We start from the raw sequence: 23,616 nt of genomic DNA on the forward strand, positions 1-23,616 counted from the left end.
TAAAAGAAAAATACATGAATGATTAAACATTAAATTCATATTTTTTACTTTTGTATGCCATTATATATCTTGAAATTAGATAATATGACTAAATTTTACATCATTTTATTTAGGTTTTTGTTAAACGTTTATTTACACAATAAATATCAATTATCATTGAATCATTTAAGATATCTCTTAAATCTACAATTATGATACATCTCAAGGCTTTTTTGATTTTTGGGCCAATTTTTTTTTACATGATTATATACAAATGGTACAACTAATGAAACTTCCAAAAAAAACTAGAATCTTAATACATAGCAGAATAGATTAATTGAATGCTGAGGACACAAAGCTCTTATTCATCAGATAAAAGTTAAATTTTACATAAATGTTGGTATGTTAAGAAGTAATATAAGTTTTTTCTTATATTTACTATGAAGAAAGAAGTTTCAAGAAATATTGAATTAATAATCCTAAAGTATACAAATAATACATTACATTTAAGTTGCTGATTGGCGATAGTTTTTTGTACTCATCAGTTTTTTACCACACATGGCACATATTGCTTTTTTGTAAGCACAAGATTGACAATAATGTGATCCTGGCTGATGAACCTTCTGCCTACATATTTTGCATGTTTCAAATTTGGATGTGTAAGGATTAAATCTGGCTTTGCTGGCTGCTGATAGAGCCTTGTTTTCTCCTACTTTACGGCCACCACCTTCTGTAGTATTACGGGCTCCTACTTTCCAAGGATCTGGAGTAATGACCTTACCTAATTTTTTTTCACACTTTTCACAAACCATTTTGGTTTTCCTGGAAAAATAATTTCTCTTAAATATAAAAAGATCTGGAATTTATATAAAATGTGAAGGAATTTAAAAATAAAATTTAGATTAGAAATGTTAACGATAAAAAGATGGCAGCATAAAATGAAAACATAAAAATTATTTTATGTAAAACGTATTTATAAGAAGTTTATTTACATGTAAAACGTAAAAAGCAGTTTGTAAATGAGGTTATGTATACGATATTCCTACTTACGTTTATGAGTTAAGATTTATGAGTTTTACAAAACAAGTAAAATGTTTGAATTTTTTTCACTGTAAAACTTTTCACTTTAGTGTACAATATTTCAGTTTTGACATTTGAACTATTAACTGCACAACAAAGTGTCGACTGTCACAACAAAGAAAAGGTGATGAGTGCAGAGTGCAGACTCAGCAGAGCAGAGCAGTCAGCAGACTGGCGAGTGACTGCCTGGTGGCGAACGTTCCGGTACACCAAATGATAAGCACGCAGTCGCACAAGTATCATCTATTTTGGCGCTACATATGAATAATGAACACTAGTCAGTTCGAACTGACGTTCTTTTTTATGTAATCGACAAATTATGATCATTTTTATCAAAATGTGTTTTATCAATAGTACCTATTCACTTCTATGTATAATTTTGTATTAATTATAGTATGGTAATTGTGTCCACAATTATATGAATAAATGAAAAATGTTAATCTAATTGTATTATTGCGGTTGCCGAAAATTATTTCAAAAATACAAACTGAAACTGGGGAGAGTTTGAAGGCTAGCTCGTGTACTTAATTAAAATAGAAATTGAAAAATTAAACTAGAATAGTTTAGAAATGTATGATAAAATGATCATGCTTTATTTATTAAATTAAATTATAATAAATATAATCAAGGTTATCGAATAATTATTTTTTAGATATTTGTTCGGTCTCAAACTAAAGTCCAAGTACATTTCATTATTAAAAATATTTCATAGAGAAAAGACTATTTCGAGAGCTATAACAAAATTTGATGCTTGTCGAGGCGGAAAAAGTCTTTGTTAGACTGATAATTAAATGGTATCAATTGTCAAATGATGGTAAAAATGTGTCTTTCCTTAAGATCAATCATCACTTTTGCCCGACTGATTCAACTGCACCGAATTAAAATCGCTGGCGTCTCGGCAAACTTGCTCGCCCCGATCGCAAAGCAGCCCGGGTCCGCATGGGCAGAACTGCATGTAAATCTCGTCCAATTGTATGGAAGTGCCGTCTGGATAGTAGCGATCGCCGCTCGTCGTCAGTGGTCCGCCCGGCCGACAAAAATCTCCCAGATCTTGGAACTTCTGGCATCTGGGATAGCTGTAACGCTCGTGAGCTTTGCGGAAAAACAAAAGAACGAATGAGCTGCTCGATCGGCTTATACTCCTCCTTAGCATATCAAGTCGAGCTGCGAGACTTACAAATTGTGCAGCAGTAGCCGGGCGCGCAATCGACGTTGCTCGTGCACTCGATCTCGTCGGCCAATAATCCGGTCTGCTCGTGGAGGGTTGCGGCGTTCACCGCGCCGACCAGCAGCAGCAGACTCAAGCTGAATTTAATCCGTGCGGCTAGCATCGTGGCTGTGAAAAATAAACGCCAAGAATCGGCAACTTTTTAATTGGCACAGTCTCCGTTTTTGCATGAATTTTGCAGATTTACTGCGCAGTACAGTCGAAACTCGAGACAAAAAAGTTCGTACGCGCGAGAACATGCGAGCAACAGTCCGAGAAAAAGTCATCGATAAAAATCTATAATTGCCGTGCAATTATACTTGTAAACGTCGAGCCATGCATCGAGGCACTTTAGCGTCGCGTTCAAAATGTCATTATCAATTCTCGCATACGTACATATATCCCTTATATAATTGTGAATCTTTGCACAGGAGATTTTCGATGAAAATTTTTGCCGCGCGCCAAGCTCACCTTGTCCAAACAAAAGAATTCAAGTAAATCGTGTCTCGGATCGGTATCTCGTTGCAATGATTTTCATGCCACAATTTACCTCGTGTCGTCATTTTTCTCGGCAAGTCCAGATTCCTATAGTGAGCACGTTTATTCAAAGCAACATTGCATTGTTATTATTTTTCCGCAAATTGAAAAGAATAAATGTAAACAGGCGTAAATCGGAGCTGTAGCCTTGATCAACCTTCGCGCAGATTTTTTTTATTTTTTCTCGCTCGAATATAACGTTTTGGTATATCGTAATTAACTAAAAATAAATTCCAGTTCATAGTTTTTTCAATGTCCCCACGACAAAAAGGAATACGTTATTTTTACCCGTTACTTGTTGTATGATAGTGGCGGAGCAAAAAAGAAACAAGCAGTTCGTATTTTGATAGAAAATTACTCAAAATTCTGATTGTATCGAATTAAATAGCACCGAGCCAAATCGTTAAAACTGCTGACTTAGTTTATCATTGGAAGTTTAGAATTAATAAAAAATAAAAATAAATATAAAAATAATAATGAGTCACATTTGAAAAACATACAAACCTCGAATTCTGGCGAAGCGGAAAAAAATTGAAGCACTAGTGATGAAAATGAACCTTGTAAAACACTTTGCCTCGTTTTGAACGCGCTTTAATTTGAGCGTCCGATCAGTTAAAGCCGATTCTGTAAACTGTGTCCGTATCGCTCATCTCGGCCTAGTCTTATATATGCGTGACTTTTATATATTGCACATATATCGTGCGTTAGTGTACACATGCACCCATTAGTTCGCTCGGCGGCTTATTAAACGCTGCGAAATGTAAATAAGCCTGAACCTTACGTTTTATCTGTTTTTTAATTATTGAGTTTAATGTGGATTTTTTTTATCAACTCGTCTATCGTTGCCGTTCCTTGAACGGTAATTCGATGGTTTGTGCATCACATTTTCAATGTCGTTCAAAAAGTATACATTTTTTTTTTGTCATAACGCTCAGCTTTGTTTGTAATAAACTTGCTGCACTCATACATATCAAAATAAGGCGATCGAAGGATATGGAAAAAAATGTGAGCACATGAGTGTGTGTGTGTGTGTGCGTGCGCGAGAAAGAATGCACCGATGACTAATTTGAACTTGTAGCGTGAGACAACGATGTTTATCATAATATCGGTTTTTACCTACATTTATATTGACGAATTTCCCTGGAAATGAAAGTGACGCAAAAAATTTTCTGCCGGAGTTTGAACGCGTTACATCATTCGAGAGCGCTTGATAGAATTAAATATGTGTTGGTGACAATGACCAACAAATTGTTTACACAAGCGATTTTTTCATGTCTGATAAGGGGCGCAGGGGAAAATTTGCATTAATACTTTACAGTGTTTACGTTGCGTTTTACGCAGGTTTACTTTATCGAGGCATGATTTATTGCGTAAAATGTTTGAATGAAGGAAAGATTGAGTTCCGAGCACTGAAAATTTATTAACAGCTTTTTGAATAGAATATAAAATTGTTCCAATTATCCTTCAATCTTTTAGTATTCAAAGATATTGCTGGCATTCATTGAGACAGAATGCCGTGGACCACTGGGAGAGTTTTCCTAAAAGTTTTACATTTCAATTACATTTTTAAGATATTGTTCGACGCCAATTTGGAAAATAATTTTTTATAGTTTAATTAAATTATATTTACCGGTACATTGATTTTCACATTTCATTTTTATATTTCTGTAAAGCTCCGTTGTCGTTGGTATGTGACTCTGCTGATACGCTCGATCAAGAGGAGATTGAAACATGTCTGGCAAAAATATCATCTTAATAGTATTTTATGTGGCTGAAATAAATACTTTACTTTACCTTGGCCTAGAACTATAACTGTACTTGAAACTGCAATAGTAACTAAACACAAGAGCGTTACCATCGTTTTATTATTCATGATTATAGTTGGCGTGAAATTTGGGAAGACAGTACCAGTGTCTTTCTCACTTGTTGATCATTCAAGAACTAACTTAACGGATGCTGACATTGCGTTGCAACACAAGATCGACAAAAAAAATTAGACTGACCGAGATAAGAAGTGTTCGGAAATCCATATACTCATCGAGACGCAATACAATGTTTTTATAAAAGGCCTCATAGGATTTGGTGAGGGCAAAAATTTAAATAATAGCCAAGGATTGCGGTAAAAATAATTTTAATTTTTAATAGTCATTTTTACACTTGCATACTGAATTCATAAAAGCGTGTGATGGTTATTTTTTGAGACCTTATTTATACTAATATTGGTTGTTATATTACATAATATTATTATCGAATTGAAGATAAATACATTACACCTCGATCCACTCTTGCATTATTATAGATGAATAGATTAAGTGTTTTATTTTAAAAATTGTACCTTTGATAAAATAAGTATGAGAAATCACAAATAATGTGATAATAATGTCTACGAATGTTTTTTACATCTATGATATAATTGTTCGCAGGCTATAAAATTTATCCGACTTTAAAAATGTTCTATGCTTAAGTTAAAGCAGTTACTTGATTTGGAAAGTGTGATGCATATATTCTAGGAAATTAAGTATGATTATAATTCAATACATTTCTTAATTTCAAGAAAGTAATTCGCAACTTAGTGTTCACTAAATACTAGAAATTCATTATGATTTAATTACCAATTTCTTGAAGCTGCGTTATCTTTTCTTTTCATGGCTTACTTTAATAAATATTAGTTCAATAATTATCGTTTATAAATGTTATAAGTGTTATTTGATATATTTTTACAATTAGGCTTTTCTATAAAGTCAATAAATTCATCAATGCATTTTCAAGCGAATTCGTCCTCGCGAGTGACTTTTCAAACTTTGTAAGATTACAACAATAAAACACATATATTGAATACAATAAATTTTTCCCGTTAAATAAAAATCAAAAATATAAAAATTTAATTGTGCGCAAGTTATAAATAAAAAAATTATGTCGGTCCGATCAACGGATGAAAATTAAAACAAGAACGATCAGAAAAAACAGCTCTAAACTACGAAGAATACTCATTTAGACCTCAGCCCCCATTAGACCTCGCATATTTAAATTTTCAAGGCACTGTAGGTAACTCGACTTCAAATTCGTTTCAAAGTTTTGATTGTTTTTGAGTACCTTTGCGTGGTACATTAGTGTAATATTTAGCAAGAGGATAGAGTGTTTGACTCGTCTTAAATGACAGTATATCAACTATGGGTTTTGCTTTCACAGGATTTGGCGAGTCCAACGATCTAGTGTTATCAGGATCATCAGATGAATAGGTGGGTGAATTACCATCAGCGGTCGACAAAACGTGAATGCTCATCTTCTGTATGTGTTCTGATTCACACCATACATAAGTCTGAAGTAGATTCAAGAAAAGTTTTAATATAAATACTATATTTAAAATAGAAATCAAATTTACAATTATAAGAACTTACATTATAAAAATCAATAATTTGCTGTTTTGTAAGAGTTCTCAGATAAGCAACTTCAATGTTCATTCGATCAAAATTATACTGTTGGGTGCCAATTTCATTCCAGTAGATAGAAGTTTGAGAACTCATTACTTTTGGCTTTTCCAAGCGACGCGTGGCTAATGATTCTACATGCTTAGAAAATTCTTCATCTTTCATATCTATCAATAATTTCTGCAAATAATAAAATGTATTCAAAATTTTGTAAATTAAAGTTATAATAAATTTTAATTTAAAAATCGTGTTTATAAACCTTTATATCAGTAATAAAATCCTCAATCTTGTCATCAACGTATTGTGGATGCCTATTGCTTTGTACAATGCATCTTAAACCCTGTACACCACTTGTACGTCTAACACCGCTGAATACAATATATCCAAGTTGTTGCTCATTTCTTAACTTATTAAAACATGGCTCCGAAATAATTTGAGCTAAAAGTTCCAATTTCATATTTGACTCTGTTGTTTGAAGTCCAGTTTGCCAGAAAATTTGGGTACAAGAACTTTTATGATGCTTATTATTGATTTCATAAACATAATGAGAACCATTTGGAAGTTTTATTTCGCGATATAAAACCATTTGTCTTGGTAAAAGAGGAGTCAAATCAGGCAGGTTGGATATTATCTTATTTTCGACTATTTTTCCCATTCGCAAAGCTTCATCTCTGGTGAAATTACCATGAATAAGAGACTCTATATGCATTTTACTCATTAATAATGGAGCAAACTGCCGCACCCGTTCATAAGTAAGCACTGAAAAAATGTGTGTTTTTACTCTTTTTTAATAAAATGTAAAATTATATAAAAGTAAAATGTCTTACAAGGGGTAGCATTTAGCAACTCATTTTTCACCCATACTTGCTCTGACAATAATACTGCTAAATAATAAGCTACATGTTGATAAGGTTGTTCAGCTTCAAAGTTTTTCAAATTTCTTATATACTGTAAAATAAAAGGTATAGTTTTAGCAGTCTAATAGGACATTTTTATAATCCAAAAATCAATATTACGTTTTCTTTCAATATTTCAAATCGCTCTTCTTCATAGTCAAAATTCATCAAACGTTCCATGACCTTTTCCAGTAGTACATCCAATTTGTGATCGTATCCGGACATAACCAACTATAAATCGAAAAGCACTTAGTATTTTTTGAAAGAAATTATACAACATTTTTACGTATAATATTTACATTCATTCCATATTTACTATTACTCAACTCCCATTTAATACCAGCTAAATCAGCATTGTAAGCATATTCATTAAGGGAATCACGGAAGAGTTGCACAAACATATATGTCATGTTGCTGTTCAAGGGATCCATGTATGCTAATGGACTATAATTAGAAATAATTATTATAAAGTATTCTTTAATAAAACAGTTTTATCGTATAATTTTTTTACTCAATTACCTGACAAAATCAAACGTCATAACAGCTTTTGGTAGTAAAAACTCATCATCTTTTTTATACCACAGTCTTATGTATGGTGTATCTTCAATAATAACTGGGAATTTTTCGAGCTATACAGATTTTAAAAAATTGATTAATAGTGTTTAAATTCTTCTTGTTCAATTCAAAATTATAATAATTACCTGTCCCATTGGTTTGATTGCGAAATTACTTGGAATAAATTCGTTTTTCTCTGGCATTGCTAAAGCCTTATTAAGTTCAACTTTACTCCATTTTTGTATCGTTTCTTCGGGAATTTTTTCCATCTTATACTTGGTACCATATAAAGGTTCAACGCTATCAACAATAGATTCAAAATGTTTACTAATAATTGAAACTCGAACTTTCTCAGGTACAAAGTATTTAGCCAAGTCTTTAATAAGATCTGGTCGCCATTCATTTATTAATCGAGGTCCTGTTAGGACTTCTTCAATGGGGTACTCTGAGAGCGCTGAAACAGTTATTTTGACCCAATTACGCGGCTGTGACTTTTCTTTAAATCGGAAATTCAAATTGGCTATGTCTCTGTATTCCTGTAACACCAATGGAAAAATGTTTGTAAAAATGTACAAGGATATACTTTTAAAAATCAATAATAAACTCACATTATAAACCCATTCAATAGGACCTTCTTCATTGATCATTTTAATATATTGGAATATCATAGTTATGATATCGTCAGTGTGATGGATGCCCTTTTCAGTGAGATCAACAAAGACACTGAAAAAATCAAAGCCTCGCGCAGATGATCTTTTGCCAGCCATGAGCGAACTACACCACCCTTTTTCCCTCAGAGCTGATAGCAATGATCCTTTACCTTCATGACCAAGCAAATGCGACCAATAATGTAAAGGCTGAAATAAAAATAGTTATTACATTTCAAAAGAAAGAATTAAATATAATAACAATATTAACATAATAGTAATAATAATAATAATAATAATAATAATAATAATAATATTAATAAATCTGTACCGATGATCGGAAGTGTTCTTGTAAATCAGGAATAGGGAAAGTGACACTGAGATTTCTAATATCTTTCACTGGAACAGCAGACCATTTATGTTTGAAATGTTCTTCGGTAAATGGATGTTCGGGCCATCTGGGAAGTTCAATATCTTTATTCGGAACATCAGAGAACATACTCATGATCATTGTTTCCAATTCATCTAAGGTCTCTGCGAATAAAAGTATTTTTTGTTAATAAAAAAATTATTAGTATAATTTCATGAAAACTCTTACCTTTGCCAAGAACACTGAGTGCCATAATATTAGCAGAATAATATTTGCTATGAAAGTCTAGCAATGCCTGTCTTATATCTATATTTTTTTCTTTTGGATTTATTTGCAATGTTTCCCTATTACCTGTACCAAATCTACAGTATACATGATTTGGATTAGCTGAAGATTTATCCAGTTGATCTAATCTCCAAGTGTCACTAGCTAAATTTTTTTCATGTTCTAAATGAACAGCAGTGATTTCTTTTTCTGTTACTGACTCTGTAAAGAGTGGAGATACAAAAAATTGTGAAAATCTATCCAGAGAACCTTCAAGATATTCTGGATCCACATCAAAGTAATAATTTGTGTGATCCATGTACGTAGAAGCATTACTGGCTCCTCCATGATATGATAAATATTGATTGTATTCATTGACATTTGGATATTTTGTGGTGCCAAGAAAAAGCATATGCTCACAGAAGTGAGCTAGTCCAGGAATATCTTTTGGATCATTTAAGAAACCTAAAAAACAGAGCATATTATTCAGATTTTGTTTTTAATAAGAAAATAAAAACATCCATGGTACTCACCAACACCAACATTCAAAGAAGCAGCACTCTTATCAGTTTCCTTATCAGATATCAGAAGTACCTTCATTTTATTATTTAATATCAATGCTCTGTAATCTCTTTTGTCATTTTGTGGTTTGACAATATTGTCATAACGCACTGGTTCAATTTTTTCAACTCCAGAGTTTGTTCCAGCCATATCAGTGGTTAGAGGTCTAGACATAATTAAAGTTACAAAGATATTAACCACAAATGAAATGCATTTTTTTAAATATATTGAAAAATATGAATTTAACTAAAAAGCTAAATAAAAAATAAGAAATTGAAATAAAGGTAATAAATTATTACTAAAATGTACAATCTCTTATGCTGTATAGTGTATCATAATGATAGCAGTAGCTAACGATATTATCATAGTATTCTAAGGACTTGAAGAAATTTAAACGATTATAACAATTTATAATCTTTAAAGCACATAAACTAAAAAGTATGCATATCAAGTTTTATGACTGATATGTGAAGTAGCATGCAAAAAATCAAATTTATCTTACGCTGAAGAAGAATCTGCAGATTCCGAAGCTTCTGTACTATGTTGCAATGACATGATTATTAACCGTTTGTTATTGAGTTTTTATTTCAACAGTACGTAGATTTCGTGAATGAGTTTACGATTTTACTACAAACGCTGACTCGCTTGCAATTAATGTCCGATGTTCTCGAGAACAATGAGGCAAAGAGAGTTTTGAATTGTTTGGATGGATATGTAGACAAAAAGCCGCAAGTCTTATCACGAATCCAGTGACAAAAACAGATAAAAACTCGAGTTTATTTTTCTCGAATGAAAAAAAGAATGAACCAGTGTTGGCAGTGGGAGAATATGGAGTAAGGTTATATTGTTTATGTACGAGGCATTTAAATGACGGAATACTGTACAGGTTCAAGTATCTCGTTTGCAATGTCACAAATAAGCAGTGATTTATGTTTAGTAATAGCACGTACAAAACACACTAGTATACGTTCAACATCGCTTCCGTCGAAACAAACAATAAGAGAAGGGAAGGAGAGAGCACAATAACAATTGGCCAAGCACCTGGTGTTGTCAATTTTGAGCGTGCCGATACGGACTGCAATTATTTGCAAAATGCAAAAAAAGGCAACGAGTCACGCTCTCTTTTTTCACAGTTACGCGTTCGTATTGTGTAGGGAAAAATGTTTAGTTTTCAAGGAAAAAAGATTGTCAAAGTTACGCGTTATGTCTTAGAAGTGAAAAATCGACTTGAGTTGCTCACCTCACAAAAATGAGTGACTGATGTGGTTGAACGACTGTGAAACGTACGCGTAGCAGACGCGTAGCAAACATTAGCGAAAGTTTTACGGTTGCGATACTTTCTCAATTTGATGAGGAATATATTTTGATACTCTAAAAAAAATGCCTAAATTCTAGAGATGTATTATTTAAGAATCTTGATAGAATTATCAAATAGCAGAAGCACAAGATCGATGGTGTTGCGTGAATTCATCTATCCATAGTCTATCTATAGTTAAATTGCAGCAAGAGCCTCATGCAAGTGGCTCTTTAAATTTTTGGACAACATAGACATGAGTCGGTCAAGTAACTCAACGAATTTTTTTTTTCATTTATTCAAACTTTTAAGTGTATTTTTATTAATAGAATAAAAAGAAATTCCATATCTCGAAAAACTATTGTTCAGATTAATTTGTTCAGTATAGTCAAGTTGTTTCTTAATTGGCTTTTAATCAAAACAAGTTTAAACACTAATGGAATCCAATGCAGTTGCTGAGAATAAAAATAATATCGTTATAAGGGGAATTGACCAGTCTTGGTCTGTTAAGATTATATCAGATGAAAAAAATCTTTGAATAGAATCAATTTTTCAATTTTTTCAATTAAAATTCTGGTTCATTGCAAAGAAATAAATCATTCGGAAAAAATTTTCGAGGCTGACGAGATTCGTTTTTTAACAAAATTCATCTGTACTTGTAAAAATAATAATTTTGCCACGATATTAGGTTTAATTAAATAGCGGTGTTTGCAGATATTGTATATAGACGTACCCTGCGTATAACTTAATACAAAAAAGAGGCAAAATACCCAATATACAATTTTTAAAGAACACTTTTCTGTAAACTTAACCGATGATTATCTATCAGCTAGCTTATATTGTGAATTGTAATTTATTAAATTAATAGGTTTCATTAAAGCAGAAAATACATGAGGAATGATTTTAATAGTATTCAAACTTTCATTGCAGCTCCCATCTTTAACACGTTTCGAGAGGGTCGGAAACCTCTTATACATGTACCTATATACATATATATATATATATACATAATGTATATATATATATATACATTATGTATACTACGTTAGAAATACGTGTATGCTCTCCGATATATACAAAACAAATATAAGAGTACAGTTTACAGTTACCGTGGTTCGGAAACAAGTGGCTTTTCATACGAAAATATGGCCCTTTTATGTTGTAACTTCTAATTAAATTAAAATTGCTGCAATCTTAGTTTGAAATTAACTTTCTTATAAATGAGTGAATGTTACAATTTATTGAATTGACGGTTGCTGAAGACGAAAAGTGTGTGTATAAAAACAATAAACAACACAAATAAATGTGTTCATGATAGATCAACGACCGGAGTTTACTGACATTTATCAATTTTTGTTCTAACCGACAAAAACAAATTTTTATATCCGTATTTATTTAATCATCATTGATTACAATTACAAATGTTTAATTAATTATATTACAACGGAGCAAGAAATAAATTTACAACTTACGTACACATAAGTATGTACAATTTATTGTTTCATTACTTCATTGCTTCTTTTTCTATTTCTCTTGAGCTGTTCGATCGAAGAATATATTTAATGGTTGCGGTAGTCCGTAACTCGTTGAGAAATTTATTAACCATTCGCTTTATTTCTAGCTCACATCAATTGCAAAAATGACGGAAAAGTTTTTGATAGAGCAACAATTGAATACAAAAAAATCATCGCTTTTCATGCAACGTCCATCGGAGAGTTCCATGAAAAGTACCGAAAAGTCTCGTATATTTAAAATGAAAGGAAATGAATTTTACAGCAAAAAAACGATTGATGTGAAAACATTTGATCTGATTATTAGATTATATAACAAAAGCATTTGTTTAGCACCATTGAATTCAGAGTGCTTGAGTGAAGCTTATGGAAACAGATCAGCATTATACTTTCGTTTGAAACGATATCCAGAATGTATATTAGACATAAGTAGAGCACTTGCATGCTCTAATTTAACTCTCGCTCGCAGAGCTAAACTTCTAATTCGAAAAGCAGAAAGTCACATAGTCCTGCAAGACAAAGCAAATGCTCAGATAGCTCTGCATGATATTAAAGAATTAATACCACAAATTTCAAAAGAAATGGAAAAAAAGAATAGTGAATCAGTATTTGCCAGTATAAAAGAAATTGAAAAAGCATTATCAATACTTACAGATAAAAAAGTGATTCCTTATGATATATGCTCAGATCTTCATGAAGATCATCTAAAAATGCTGAGTAAAAAAGAAAAAGAAAGTCCTAATTCAAGTGTTATTGTGAAAACCAATGAAAATGAGCAAAGTTATTTAGTTACTAGAAATGATGTGATGGCAGGAGATATTATTTATGTTGATAAACCCTTCTGTGGATTTTTGAATATTTATGATAGTAATATTTATTGCGGACATTGTTTTAAAGAAGCATACAATTCAATACCATGCGATTTTTGTTCGTGGTGTTCATTTTGTTCAGAAAAATGCAAAACTGTAGCTTGGACAAATTATCATGATCTTGAATGTAGAATCATATCTCATAGTACAGAAGATAATACACTATCTCAAACAGATTATTTAGCTTTGAGATCCTTAATATTAGGAATAAAAAAATCTGGTAGTATTAATAATTTTAAAAATGATCTCATGCATGCTGATGAATCGACAGGTAAAAATAAAAATATATAATTTGTAACTAAGTGTGAGCATTAATTAATTTTTATATTTTAGAACAAGTAGAAAATGGAGGCTTCAATCCAAATGGAAAAAGTAAATTTCCTAAATGGAAAAATCAAACATTCAAAAGCGTATATACATTACCTCTTACACGCAAAATAACAAATAGTGAGCTACAGGAAATCGCTATTCCTACAACAGTAATGCTAATGTCTTTATGCAAGTATACAGATTTATTTGGAAATAGTATTAAAAGTACAAATGATATAAAAAACAATGAAGAAATTATGCTCATTGGAACGATACTGTTCAAGCTAAGAAGGAGATTAATTTCAAATTCACATTTTGTAAGTTTCAAGCTTTCTTTTTTCATTTATTTGAATTTAAAATTCATATTTTTTATTGTAGCTGACATTTGAACTAAAGACCTGCAGAAATGAACTTGCAGTAGGAACTTGCAAATTGAAAAATTGTTGCTTCAAGTTAGAATTTATATCTTCTTTAAGTGCTTTACTACCTCACAGTTGCTACCCGAATGCAAAAATATGTGCTGTTGATAATGAAAGATTTATTCTTTATGCATTGCGGCCTATTCCAAAAGAAAATCAGGTTTCTATTTTTGAATAAATATTCTTAAAGAAAGAACTTTTTAGATCAATTGAATGAAATAAATTTTTCAGATATATGTATCAAAAGGACAATTATTTTATGAAATGCAAAAAGCTTTTCGAGTTCCTGCACTAAGACAAACATTACGTTACAAATGTAAATGTCAAGCCTGCAATGAAAATTGGCCAAATCTGACTGAACTGTATAAGATGCCAATGGTAAGATATGATATAAAATTTATTCACTTGAAAGTAATATTTTATTTTCATTTTTATTAGGAAAATCCCATTGGCTATATGAAGAATTACAGTCAGAAGGAAAGCAGCCTTTTTGATGAATTCAAAAGTCTATTAGACCCTATTTTAAAGTGCCAAATTGTTGGTGGCTGTGAAGAAAAAATTTTAAAAAAATTGTCATATGCTATGAAAAAAGCAACAGACAATTTGACACCTCCGTCTGTTGTGTTGTGTGAATTAATGATGAGTATAGCTATTTACTATGAAACTGCTTTCAGATATAGCACAGGCTATATTTATAGAAAACCTCCTTCTAAAAAGCCTACTATTGCAGTTAGCAAGAGTGATCTACAGTAACTAAGTATCAGTAACATTGTTTTTAAAATTTTTTGTAGACACAGTTAATAAAACATCATAAAATAATATATTGGATAAATATGAGTGAAACAGATCAGACTTGCTAAGCAAATATATTGTGCCTTGTTAAAATTCAATATTATTCCATCAAAATTATATTTTATTACTTATTTAGATAAATTATAATATACACAAAATATTTAACAAAAAATTTGAATTGAATATTTGAATTTAATTTTTGTAGCTCATTGATTCCTCATTGAAGTTAATTGTGCATTAAATCAAGACCCTATTCATTAAGTAAAGTTAATTATTGTGAAAGTGGAAATAGTCATTATACTTTTTTACGCATATTTTTAAATTGTTAATAAACACCATTTAAAATTTTATATGTAGTTAATTTATTATGGCTACTATTTGATTAATCGGTATTTATTGAAATTAATTGTATATACCAAATTATTTATAAGCCTTCATAATTCAAAATTGTTTTTTAAATGACAAGAAAAGTTTCTTCTGATTCAGGAATTTAGAAAATGTTTATAGCGATTCTCCATGAAATTGAAGGTCCGAAAAAATTTTATTAGAATTTTCGGGACCGTCACCTTTTTTCAGAGTTTTTTTAAACTTGACTTTTTCCGAAATTTATGATTATAGCTAATATTATTAAAATAAATTCTACCTCAATATAGATTGACTCAAACAAAAAAGTGAAAGAGAGCTTTTTTATTGGAAATTGTTCAAATTTGTAGAAAAACAATATTTCAAAGTAATTTGAGCATTCCAGAGGCTTGTACACGATAGAAAAAGATGGAAAAAAAGAAAACTCAAAATCTAATCGAGTCTGATCCAGACTTTCATTTCCAAAAAAGTATGTTAGATACTACCTGCTTATTTAAAATCGCTAATAAATAGCCTCGACCAAAGAAGATAAAAGCAAATAAAGACAAACAGTGAACGAGCTTTATTTGTACGTTTTGTTGTTCTTCTTTTTTTGAAAACAATTATTTAATAGAAGAGAGAAATATTACAAAAATAATATGAGCAATTAGTATATCAAAGAGTAATTAAAAAAATGCGCCATTAAAACCCACGATTTTCCTCAAACCTGGCAAATTGAATGCGTTATATATATGCTTTACTTCGAGATGAACCATAATAAAACGTTCGATGTATATCTGAGGAAGTCTGCCCGAACGTGGCCGCTTTTGTGATATATCTTGATATTGTCAAGGTATCACAAAAGTAGCCACATTCGGCGAATTTCCCCATCTCACTGGCTCAGTTCCTCTCAATTTGTGTACTCAATACCTATACAAAACTGTATTTCGATTAATCTACTATTGGTGCTCTTCCATATATGTATATATAGCTCGAACAACATGCTTTTATTCTTGATATTCTCATCTAAAATATTTTATTTAATTGGTAATGGATAATCTATTCTTTTTAATAAAATCTATAAAAGCTTTGCACTTTCTGTGTTGATAATGTGACAATTCGAGAGAATCAGAAATTTATTGTTTTAGAAGTAATGTTAAAATTGATAAATTTCGTTCCTATAGTTTCTCTCAGAAATTGCTCAGCAGTAACTTAATTAAATTTTTACTGCAGAGCTTTATTTGTGTGTTATTTATTCATCTTCGGCATTTTTGAAGTTGCTCGTATATTTGAAATTATATCCGTCACTTTTCTTTGAACTATGTTATTTAAGTATTAAATGATTGTTGCAGAAAGTCTTATTTTGTAAAAGATTATTGCATCGGATAAGAGTCTGCATGAAGCTATGTAACAGTTCAACGGGTTGAATTATTGAAAAAAAGGCCAGCTTCACACCCACATAAACAGAGAAGAAAAAAACGGCAAAAGGCAACATGTTTAAGCGAACTGGTTGATTTATTAAAAATGATTTCGCCTTAGAATTCGAACGGTAAAGTAAAGGTAACAAGTGGCTTGTCGCGAGCGGCATGTGAACAGCGTGCCGGTGGCTAGGACGAAGAAAATCGGTGAGGGCGATTTTATATAGAAGTACTAATTCCGTCACGTATTGCAGTACGTAGGGTACGCATAAACACTGCCATTCTCGTGAACCAAATCAACGACTTATAGACAGGGAGATGACAATGCTATGACACTTACAACTGAATGTGAAACTGTCACCTCATGGTTCAACGGTGGTCCTCAATCCGCATATTAAGGCACTGTTCTCATACCTCCACAGTGACAGTTCGGGAGCGCTATACAACGCCCACAAGGCCAAAATAAGAAGAAAAAGACCTCATGGTACAAAAATCGTTAGTTCGTTTTACGAATTTGGTAGCATCTGGGAATTACCTACCTACCACGGTACGTGACGAGTTCAGTAATTCTATGTAGAATCGCCCTGAAGAAATAAAGATATTGAGATATAGCACTTCGCAGGTAGCTGTCACTAGTTCACATATAAATTCACATATAAATAACAAAAAAGCCGGGCATCTGCCGAAAAAACCTCATTTCAAGTTTTTTTACGCAATAAATCATTATTCTTACAATTTCTTTATACCAAAACATTATTCAAAAATTACACAAGAATAATTTCATTTATATTATATATTTCATGTGAACAAAAGTTATTACACATATAACAACATATGAAACAAAAATTAGTAAAAAAAAATGAATCAACCAAAGAAAAATAATTTGAGACCAGCCAGTCAAGCGGAAATTTTACGAGCTCATCAAAGAGATAATGATTTTATTTCTCAAATGAGTGAATCAATGACAGATTTATTGCATCGATACAATTTACAAAGAAGATTTTTTTGCTATTTCAAATCAGAAATACCAGCAAAACTACTGTATTTCATTGTTACTTCTGGTTTGGGAAATCAAACACTTGGGGAAGAATATACTGGCATAGTTCAAGCTAATTTAAACAACCGTACTATTCCTTCACTCATGGTTATAGAGGAAATTCAATAACACTTTGTTCAATTTTAATTTACTCAGTACTAAATGGTTTTCATTTTCAGACAAGAATACTAGCTGCTATCCTTGAATGTTTTGGAGAACAAATGCTGCTAAAATTATTAGATAAATTACAATATAAAATAAATAAGAGTGATAATGAATTAACTCCAAGAGCAAAGTTTTTTCTAAACATTGTTCTTAATAGAACTCGAACAATCATACCTATTTTAATTTTAGTCCATCGAGGCTTATTTTATCTTTATGGGAGGTATTATAGTATTGGAAGAAGATTTGCTGGAATTGATTATATCAAGGTAGTTACATACTTTTATTTTATTCATGTGTTCATTTAAAAGTGAATTATTTTAAAGTAGAGATTCTTTTTCAAATCAATAGGTTTATGGTCCTCGACCTCATAGCAGTGTGAGCTGGGGTTTAAGAATTTTGGGTTGTGTTACAATTGCTCAGTGTTTATTTCATCTTTGGCAGTCAAAAAATTCTATTGATGATATAGTCATTCATGAAAAAGAGTTGGATGGCACAATTTCTACTAATTGCCAATTGTGTTTAGAAAAGATTCCTAATGCCACAACTCCATGCGGCCATTTATTTTGTTGGACTTGTCTATCTGAATGGGTTAGAGCTAGAAACCGTTGTCCTCTTTGCAGAGAAAGTGTAACTTCATCACGAATCATTCCCTTGATGAATATGTAAATTTATGTATTATAGGATTGGCCTAGTAAAATAATAAAAAAACTTTTGGATCATGGGCTGATAGTTACCCTGCTCATTTAAAGGGATAATAGTAATTGTATATAAAGTTAAAAGTATTTTTTTGTAGTCATGAAGTAAACAATAATCCATTACTTTAAATGAAATAAATTTTATAGATTTAAAGCTTTTTCTCTTTTTAGAAAATTCAATTTAAATATAAAATGGAAAACAATCTGCACTAAAAATGTATGATAAACAAAAAAAGAAAAGGGTTTAACTAAGCAAGTGTAAAAAATTGACTGGAAATGTACAAAAATATTAATCTTTATTTATGTTAGCATTATAACAAAAAAATTTTTTTGAAGATTCCTACCAATCGATATTTTTTACTATTTCTTTCTATTAAAAATAGTACACAGTAAATTTCATTTCATTAAGAAGATTCAGATTCCCATAATGAATAATTTTTTCTAAATAATTTGACGCTTTACATACAATCTGAAAAACTTTAAAAATTGTATGACTAATTTATCTTGAAAACATTTGAATTATTAATTATACAGCACGATTAAAATTGTTAATAATCAAAATAATTTTCAGGTCGTAAAATAAAAACTTTTTTAATTATTATTTTGATTGTAATAGTAGGTACTAAGAATAGTTAGGTTTGAAAGATATACTTAACACTCTTTATTCCGTAATTATAACACATTTGCATTTTCCACTATTTGACATAATTAGATTTTGAAAGATTAAACGATTTTTTTATGAATCACAGTGGATAATATTTAAAAATACTTTTAAGAAATAGTTTTATCAAACATAGAATCATAAAAAATAGTTTTTTACGTATCTTTCTTAAGCCTATTTATAATATAAAAGCATCAACATAAAAATAAATCATCTCTTTCGTTTCTGTGCAGGTATTTTTTGCTTATTCGGGTAACGAATCTTTAATTACTTAAAACCTGACTTTTAAAAATACATCTGCACAAATTATTATGAGCTAGCTTTACTATAAAATTATTTTTAATCATCACCACAAACTTATCACTAAACTGCATATATCCAATCCAAACCAAACTATCCTTTAGTTTTACAATTATTAAAATAAATAAGATTAAATTAATAAAGTACAATTGCACGTGTTATTTCTTAGAAAAGAGAGTCTGTTGATTCTGGATAGGATGCGGTGGGGTCAAAATACAATTTTTTTAAATTAGTAGTTGATCGTCTTCAAACGAAAATTGTAGTCATTAGTCAAAGGTCACAGGTCACAGCGATGTACGTTGTGATGTGAATAAAACAAATTTTTCGGCAACATTTTCCAAAAGTGAAGACAAGCCAGTTGATTCTGAATTGTTCTTCATTTGAAGACCAACTGTTTGAGTGTAAACCGTGTAAAACATTTGCCGCAGGTTTTCCAGACGAATTTGACGTTTTGTCGGGGGCCTGTCAAAAAATTCGAGATGATACATTGGCATGAGTAAAATAAGAAAAACATAGCTTTTATATAATTTTATTTCTACATACGGTGAAGGGAAATTATCTTCTTCAACGAGGGTGGTGCTAGATTCATTATTAGCTTGGCTAGCTGTTGCTGCATCTCTACCAAATGCCTGACTACTGCAAGCTGTATCTGCATTGGAGTGAAGACTGCCAGTAGCGCTAATCATCTGCCACGACCCGTTCGATGAGGAAGACTCGTTCCTTTGACGTAAACGACCTTGAACAGAAGGTACAGCTACCGGAGATGTCCGCTTGTTGGATGATGGCAATGGCGAACGAGAACCAGTTGAATTTTCTTTATTTTGTGATGAATAGTAATTCGCCCATGATGTTGTAACATTACTAGAATTAATTAATGATATAAAATAGATGAAAAAGTTAAGATGAATAAAATTTAAAATTAAAATAATTATTCACCCATTGGTCGCTACATCCTCTAGACCATCGACGGCCGTACAATGGAACACTGGTGGATTGTTATCCTGACTATCTCTACTGTTAAAACTATTCTGACTATTGTTAGAACAACAACTGTTCAGGCTTAAATTTGAACTGACTGCAATTAATGACGGTGCCGCAGCATCAGTATCAAACATTGCATTGTCAAGTTGACAATCACTGTCATTTCGAACTGTATGTTTGCTACCGAGCCTCTTATTCACACTGAATTCGTCTTCACCAATGTACTTCAGGAAATAGAAACAAAAATAAAATATTTCTTCGTGTTTAGATAAACGATCGTTGAGATCGTGTCCAAAAAGCATCCAGTCATATGCAACTGTGAAGTACAATAATTGCTGAGCATTCAAAGAAGTATGAATCATTCCATCAGCCCATAAACTTATACGAAGTAGTGAAATAAAAAGGGGTGTGCGGTCCCAGCCTAAAATTGAATGAAGTGTACATTTATCATGAGCTATCCAAGAATACATTCAATTTTAAATATAAATTAGTATTGCTACAAAATATAATATTCTTATGTAAATGAAAATGAAAAAGACAGTGGGAGATGATAAAATTCTCATCAATCATTTTAGTAAAAATATGATAAACAATTATACCTGATATACAATGGATAAGCATTCCATTGCTGCTATCATTAAGATATCTAAGTATGAGTTTTAGATAATTTTTTGTAAGACTTATCAAGTCCCAATGTTGGTATAATTCCCAGTTGATGTGAAGCTGCGTGGATATTGGATCATCTGGTATACCAATCTCTGCATCAACATGTGTTTGATTCCAGTCATAAACTAAACCATTGCCTGCATAATCATTCCCACGAAATTCTTTGAAGAATTCGCAGCCTGGATATGGAAGAGATACTATTGTAAACTCTGAATATCTTTGTTCTTTGTCTACTTTTTCAGAAGATGTAACGCTGAAACATAAGTATTGAATATTTTTTATCACAAAAATATTTAATTTTTCATGGTAACCGAAGGAATGATTTGTGCTACTTACTTTAGACCAAATTTAACTTTTTTTTTTTCAACCATAAAATCTACAATGGTTCCAACATGAAGAGCCTTTAGAAGTTTTATATCTCGTTTTCTGTACTTATCAAAGAGTTGCATTTCACTCATTGGAGAGCTTGCGGCATCATCAACTTCATTACTTTTATCTACTTCTTCAGGATTTGGAAAAAAATACTCATACCCTGATCGACCATAAATCTCAGGACCACCTGAGAGTGTTGCAGACCTGCACACATTACGTCCTTTGTATAAAATTACTGGAAGTGGGAACCTTTTACGACACCTAGCTGTTTTTGCACTTGTCATAATAGTCTAGAAAATGGAAATAGAATAGTTACATTTAAACTTCTCAAAAAAATGTTTATTTAAACAAATAAATCAAAAAATTTTATATTGTAACCTTAAGTTTAGAAGGGTCGTGGTTACTTTCATATATAGTTTCTGTTGTACGTTGTATTGGTGGTGGTGTATCACAGTTATTTAAACTATGTTGTTTTTCATATTCCAAAATTATTAAATGACTGGGATAATGGTCACTCAAATCTCCATTTTTATTACTTATTATTGTATGAGTATAATCCAAATCTGCTAAAAGTATGCACCTCTGCATAATAGCTTGACTCTTTGTGTTAAGAATTATAAATTTGATTTAATTATAGGAGTAGATTTTAAAAATAAATAAATGAATCAAAAATATTTTATGTACATACGGTACTATCAGCATTCTTGGCTTGATACGTATTTTTGGAAAAATAGTGAATAAGTTCTTGAAGATCTTTAATTGTTATGTCAGTCATTTTTTAATGAATGCTTCAATGGAACTGACAGTTGAAGATCCAATGCATAAAATGTAACTGTACAGCTATACAATATCAGTTTAAATAAATTACAGGTACTGATCAATGACCTGCTTGTAATTCACACATTACACTTTCTTACATACAATTGTATTAATTGTATTGTAAATCTATGTTAACACGTTATAAACACTTCCTGATTTTACAAAATATTTACAATTGTTTATTTTAGTTTCATCTCCTTCAAACAGTTTCTATTGCTGGAATGAAAACATTCAATATATTAATTCATTGTATCAATCGAAATTCTTGCTTATAATCTAACACGTTCGAGTAAACACAAAGTTCGCGCAGTTTAACGATTATTATTTTGATTTAATCGACATGATCTTGACATATAATGAATAAAATGAGCAAATGTCAAGCCCAAGATAGCGAGCGAGAGAGAGAGAGAGAGAGAGAGAGAGAGAGAGAGAGAGAGAGAGAGAAGGAGGGAGGGAGAGAGATAGAGAAAGAACATAAAAACGATGGAGAAAAACAAACTATGTTACTGAACCAAAAGTAAAATATTAAGGTAATCTCGTAAATAATACGATCACTGAATCAGAAAATAGATGTTATCATAGCTATCGTAGACGCACTTGACTCATTTTCTATTTTTCCGCGGCCAAAGCGCAAGGTGTGTAGGCATGCACTAAGCGAATACTCTCGCCCATAGAAAGTAGCTAAGGCGAATTATTAAAAATGCCATTGTTAGGATTTTCTTAGTTTCTTTTTACGTACGCGTGAATCAGATCATGCATATGAAAAAAGTCGTACACAACGCTCGTCATCCTGAGCGATTGTCGTGGCCGCAGCTGCTTCTGTGTAGTACGATGCGTAGTAGTTGATCGCGGAAGTACTCATCATCACAGGCACATAGTGATATTGCTCTCTGGCGAAATTTTTCGCATGCGTATGTGGAATGCACATAACCTCATCGGGGGCACGTGCGCCTCGGCCCGTAGACGTTGTCTAGCGACTTCTCGGTCGGAAAACTTTATTTTCACATGAGCCTTGGAAATCGAACAGAGTTCACTTGGTCCTCACTTTTCGAGCTCTCGCGCGTACATACTTTGAAGCCCGAATGTAATATTAGAAGTTAGTGCCTGGGCCAACGTATATCGCGTGGTGTATGCAGCGCAGTGCAGTTGTATCAAGCCTGCAGATATACATGTATGTACGTATAGGCCACATTTATGCAGAATCGAGGACTGCGAAGTTTTGCGCGACGAATAGGGTAGGGTAGGTAAAGAGAGCTCGAGTGAGAGAGAGAGAGAGAGAGAGAGAGAAAGAACAAGATGAGGCGTCTGTTACTTGACTCGGGCTGGGAGTTTCTATATGCACGCCCAGGTATACATGTATGAGTGCAGCTGTACATTTTTACTGAATTTATAGCAACTGTTTGGGAGGAAGAATTTTCAATGGATTTATTGAGAAAATTTTGT

At 31.7% G+C, this 23,616-nt stretch overlaps 6 protein-coding genes across 9 annotated transcripts; 2 read left to right on the plus strand and 4 right to left on the minus strand.

Moving 5' to 3' along the window:
• Window positions 1-89: 89 nt before the first annotated feature.
• Window positions 90-1,118, minus strand: LOC106657991 (cysteine-rich PDZ-binding protein). The gene is made up of 2 exons (XM_014379749.2): window positions 1,030-1,118; window positions 90-801 (listed from the first exon to the last, which is right to left on the minus strand). The coding sequence occupies exon 2, from the start codon at window positions 789-791 to the stop codon at window positions 486-488; it is 306 nt and encodes a 101-aa protein (XP_014235235.1). The 5' UTR covers window positions 792-801; window positions 1,030-1,118; the 3' UTR covers window positions 90-485.
• Window positions 1,029-3,546, minus strand: LOC106657990 (astakine-like). The gene is made up of 3 exons (XM_014379747.2): window positions 3,308-3,546; window positions 2,237-2,395; window positions 1,029-2,151 (listed from the first exon to the last, which is right to left on the minus strand). Exons 2-3 carry the CDS (start codon window positions 2,388-2,390, stop codon window positions 1,898-1,900), a joined length of 408 nt encoding a protein of 135 aa, XP_014235233.1. The 5' UTR covers window positions 2,391-2,395; window positions 3,308-3,546; the 3' UTR covers window positions 1,029-1,897.
• Window positions 3,547-4,917: 1,371 nt separating this feature from the next.
• Window positions 4,918-11,007, minus strand: LOC106657989 (insulin-degrading enzyme). 2 transcript variants are annotated; one of them, XM_014379744.2, is made up of 13 exons: window positions 10,765-11,007; window positions 9,497-9,690; window positions 8,928-9,428; window positions 8,661-8,863; window positions 8,291-8,539; window positions 7,829-8,218; window positions 7,647-7,756; window positions 7,427-7,571; window positions 7,248-7,358; window positions 7,059-7,179; window positions 6,491-6,990; window positions 6,202-6,411; window positions 4,918-6,122 (listed from the first exon to the last, which is right to left on the minus strand). In XM_014379744.2, the coding sequence occupies exons 1-13, from the start codon at window positions 10,833-10,835 to the stop codon at window positions 5,871-5,873; spliced, it is 3,057 nt and encodes a 1,018-aa protein (XP_014235230.1). In that variant the 5' UTR covers window positions 10,836-11,007; the 3' UTR covers window positions 4,918-5,870. The 2 variants fall into 2 exon arrangements, with proteins under 2 accessions (XP_014235230.1, XP_014235231.1); XM_014379745.2 differs by having other exon boundaries at window positions 10,027-11,007.
• A 1,252-nt stretch (window positions 11,008-12,259) lies between these two features.
• On the plus strand, window positions 12,260-15,068 carry LOC106657880 (SET and MYND domain-containing protein 4-like). Its single transcript, XM_014379576.2, has 6 exons — window positions 12,260-12,300; window positions 12,440-13,469; window positions 13,532-13,824; window positions 13,886-14,086; window positions 14,158-14,304; window positions 14,365-15,068. The coding sequence occupies exons 2-6, from the start codon at window positions 12,458-12,460 to the stop codon at window positions 14,677-14,679; spliced, it is 1,968 nt and encodes a 655-aa protein (XP_014235062.1). The 5' UTR covers window positions 12,260-12,300; window positions 12,440-12,457; the 3' UTR covers window positions 14,680-15,068.
• A 1,940-nt stretch (window positions 15,069-17,008) lies between these two features.
• LOC106657881 (putative peroxisomal biogenesis factor 10) lies at window positions 17,009-18,492 on the plus strand. Of its 2 annotated transcripts, XM_023462933.1 has the most exons (4): window positions 17,009-17,100; window positions 17,292-17,622; window positions 17,694-17,945; window positions 18,028-18,492. In XM_023462933.1, the coding sequence occupies exons 2-4, from the start codon at window positions 17,338-17,340 to the stop codon at window positions 18,343-18,345; spliced, it is 855 nt and encodes a 284-aa protein (XP_023318701.1). In that variant the 5' UTR covers window positions 17,009-17,100; window positions 17,292-17,337; the 3' UTR covers window positions 18,346-18,492. The 2 variants fall into 2 exon arrangements, with proteins under 2 accessions (XP_023318701.1, XP_014235063.1); XM_014379577.2 differs by lacking the exon at window positions 17,009-17,100 and having other exon boundaries at window positions 17,218-17,622.
• A 446-nt stretch (window positions 18,493-18,938) lies between these two features.
• Window positions 18,939-23,350, minus strand: LOC106657851 (myotubularin-related protein 14). Of its 2 annotated transcripts, none has more exons than XM_023462401.1 (8): window positions 22,949-23,350; window positions 22,043-22,389; window positions 21,733-21,954; window positions 21,319-21,644; window positions 20,916-21,235; window positions 20,272-20,737; window positions 19,879-20,196; window positions 18,939-19,797 (listed from the first exon to the last, which is right to left on the minus strand). In XM_023462401.1, exons 2-8 carry the CDS (start codon window positions 22,127-22,129, stop codon window positions 19,620-19,622), a joined length of 1,917 nt encoding a protein of 638 aa, XP_023318169.1. In that variant the 5' UTR covers window positions 22,130-22,389; window positions 22,949-23,350; the 3' UTR covers window positions 18,939-19,619. The 2 variants fall into 2 exon arrangements, with proteins under 2 accessions (XP_023318169.1, XP_014235020.1); XM_014379534.2 differs by having other exon boundaries at window positions 22,913-23,350.
• Between the last annotated feature and the right edge of the window lie 266 nt (window positions 23,351-23,616).

This window comes from Trichogramma pretiosum, unplaced genomic scaffold, assembly GCF_000599845.2.
Source record: "Trichogramma pretiosum strain Unisexual culture from Peru unplaced genomic scaffold, Tpre_2.0 scaffold84, whole genome shotgun sequence".
NCBI classification, from domain to species: domain Eukaryota; kingdom Metazoa; phylum Arthropoda; class Insecta; order Hymenoptera; family Trichogrammatidae; genus Trichogramma; species Trichogramma pretiosum.

What these genes read in the sequence shown, in the direction of transcription:
- LOC106657991 (XM_014379749.2), bottom strand. Translation starts at nt 791, where the DNA reads ATGGTTTGTGAAAAGTGTGAAAAAAAATTAGGTAAGGTCATTACTCCA.
- LOC106657990 (XM_014379747.2), bottom strand. Translation starts at nt 2,390, where the DNA reads ATGCTAGCCGCACGGATTAAATTCAGCTTGAGTCTGCTGCTGCTGGTC. An exon ending in CGGCTACTGCTGCACAATTT is followed by an intron (nt 2,152 to 2,236) that starts GTAAGTCTCGCA and finishes TTTTCCGCAAAG; the next exon opens with CTCACGAGCGTTACAGCTAT.
- LOC106657989 (XM_014379744.2), bottom strand. Translation starts at nt 10,835, where the DNA reads ATGTTTGCTACGCGTCTGCTACGCGTACGTTTCACAGTCGTTCAACCA. An exon ending in CAGTCACTCATTTTTGTGAG is followed by an intron (nt 9,691 to 10,764) that starts GTGAGCAACTCA and finishes AATTATGTCTAG; the next exon opens with ACCTCTAACCACTGATATGG. An exon ending in GTTGCTAAATGCTACCCCTT is followed by an intron (nt 6,991 to 7,058) that starts GTAAGACATTTT and finishes ACATTTTTTCAG; the next exon opens with TGCTTACTTATGAACGGGTG.
- LOC106657880 (XM_014379576.2), top strand. Translation starts at nt 12,458, where the DNA reads ATGACGGAAAAGTTTTTGATAGAGCAACAATTGAATACAAAAAAATCA. An exon ending in TAATTTCAAATTCACATTTT is followed by an intron (nt 13,825 to 13,885) that starts GTAAGTTTCAAG and finishes TTTTTATTGTAG; the next exon opens with CTGACATTTGAACTAAAGAC. An exon ending in AACTGTATAAGATGCCAATG is followed by an intron (nt 14,305 to 14,364) that starts GTAAGATATGAT and finishes CATTTTTATTAG; the next exon opens with GAAAATCCCATTGGCTATAT.
- LOC106657881 (XM_023462933.1), top strand. Translation starts at nt 17,338, where the DNA reads ATGAATCAACCAAAGAAAAATAATTTGAGACCAGCCAGTCAAGCGGAA. An exon ending in GTACTATTCCTTCACTCATG is followed by an intron (nt 17,623 to 17,693) that starts GTTATAGAGGAA and finishes TTTCATTTTCAG; the next exon opens with ACAAGAATACTAGCTGCTAT. An exon ending in CTGGAATTGATTATATCAAG is followed by an intron (nt 17,946 to 18,027) that starts GTAGTTACATAC and finishes TCAAATCAATAG; the next exon opens with GTTTATGGTCCTCGACCTCA.
- LOC106657851 (XM_023462401.1), bottom strand. Translation starts at nt 22,129, where the DNA reads ATGACTGACATAACAATTAAAGATCTTCAAGAACTTATTCACTATTTT. An exon ending in GCTTATCCATTGTATATCAG is followed by an intron (nt 20,738 to 20,915) that starts GTATAATTGTTT and finishes ATTCAATTTTAG; the next exon opens with GCTGGGACCGCACACCCCTT. An exon ending in GAAGATAATTTCCCTTCACC is followed by an intron (nt 19,798 to 19,878) that starts GTATGTAGAAAT and finishes ATTTTTTGACAG; the next exon opens with GCCCCCGACAAAACGTCAAA.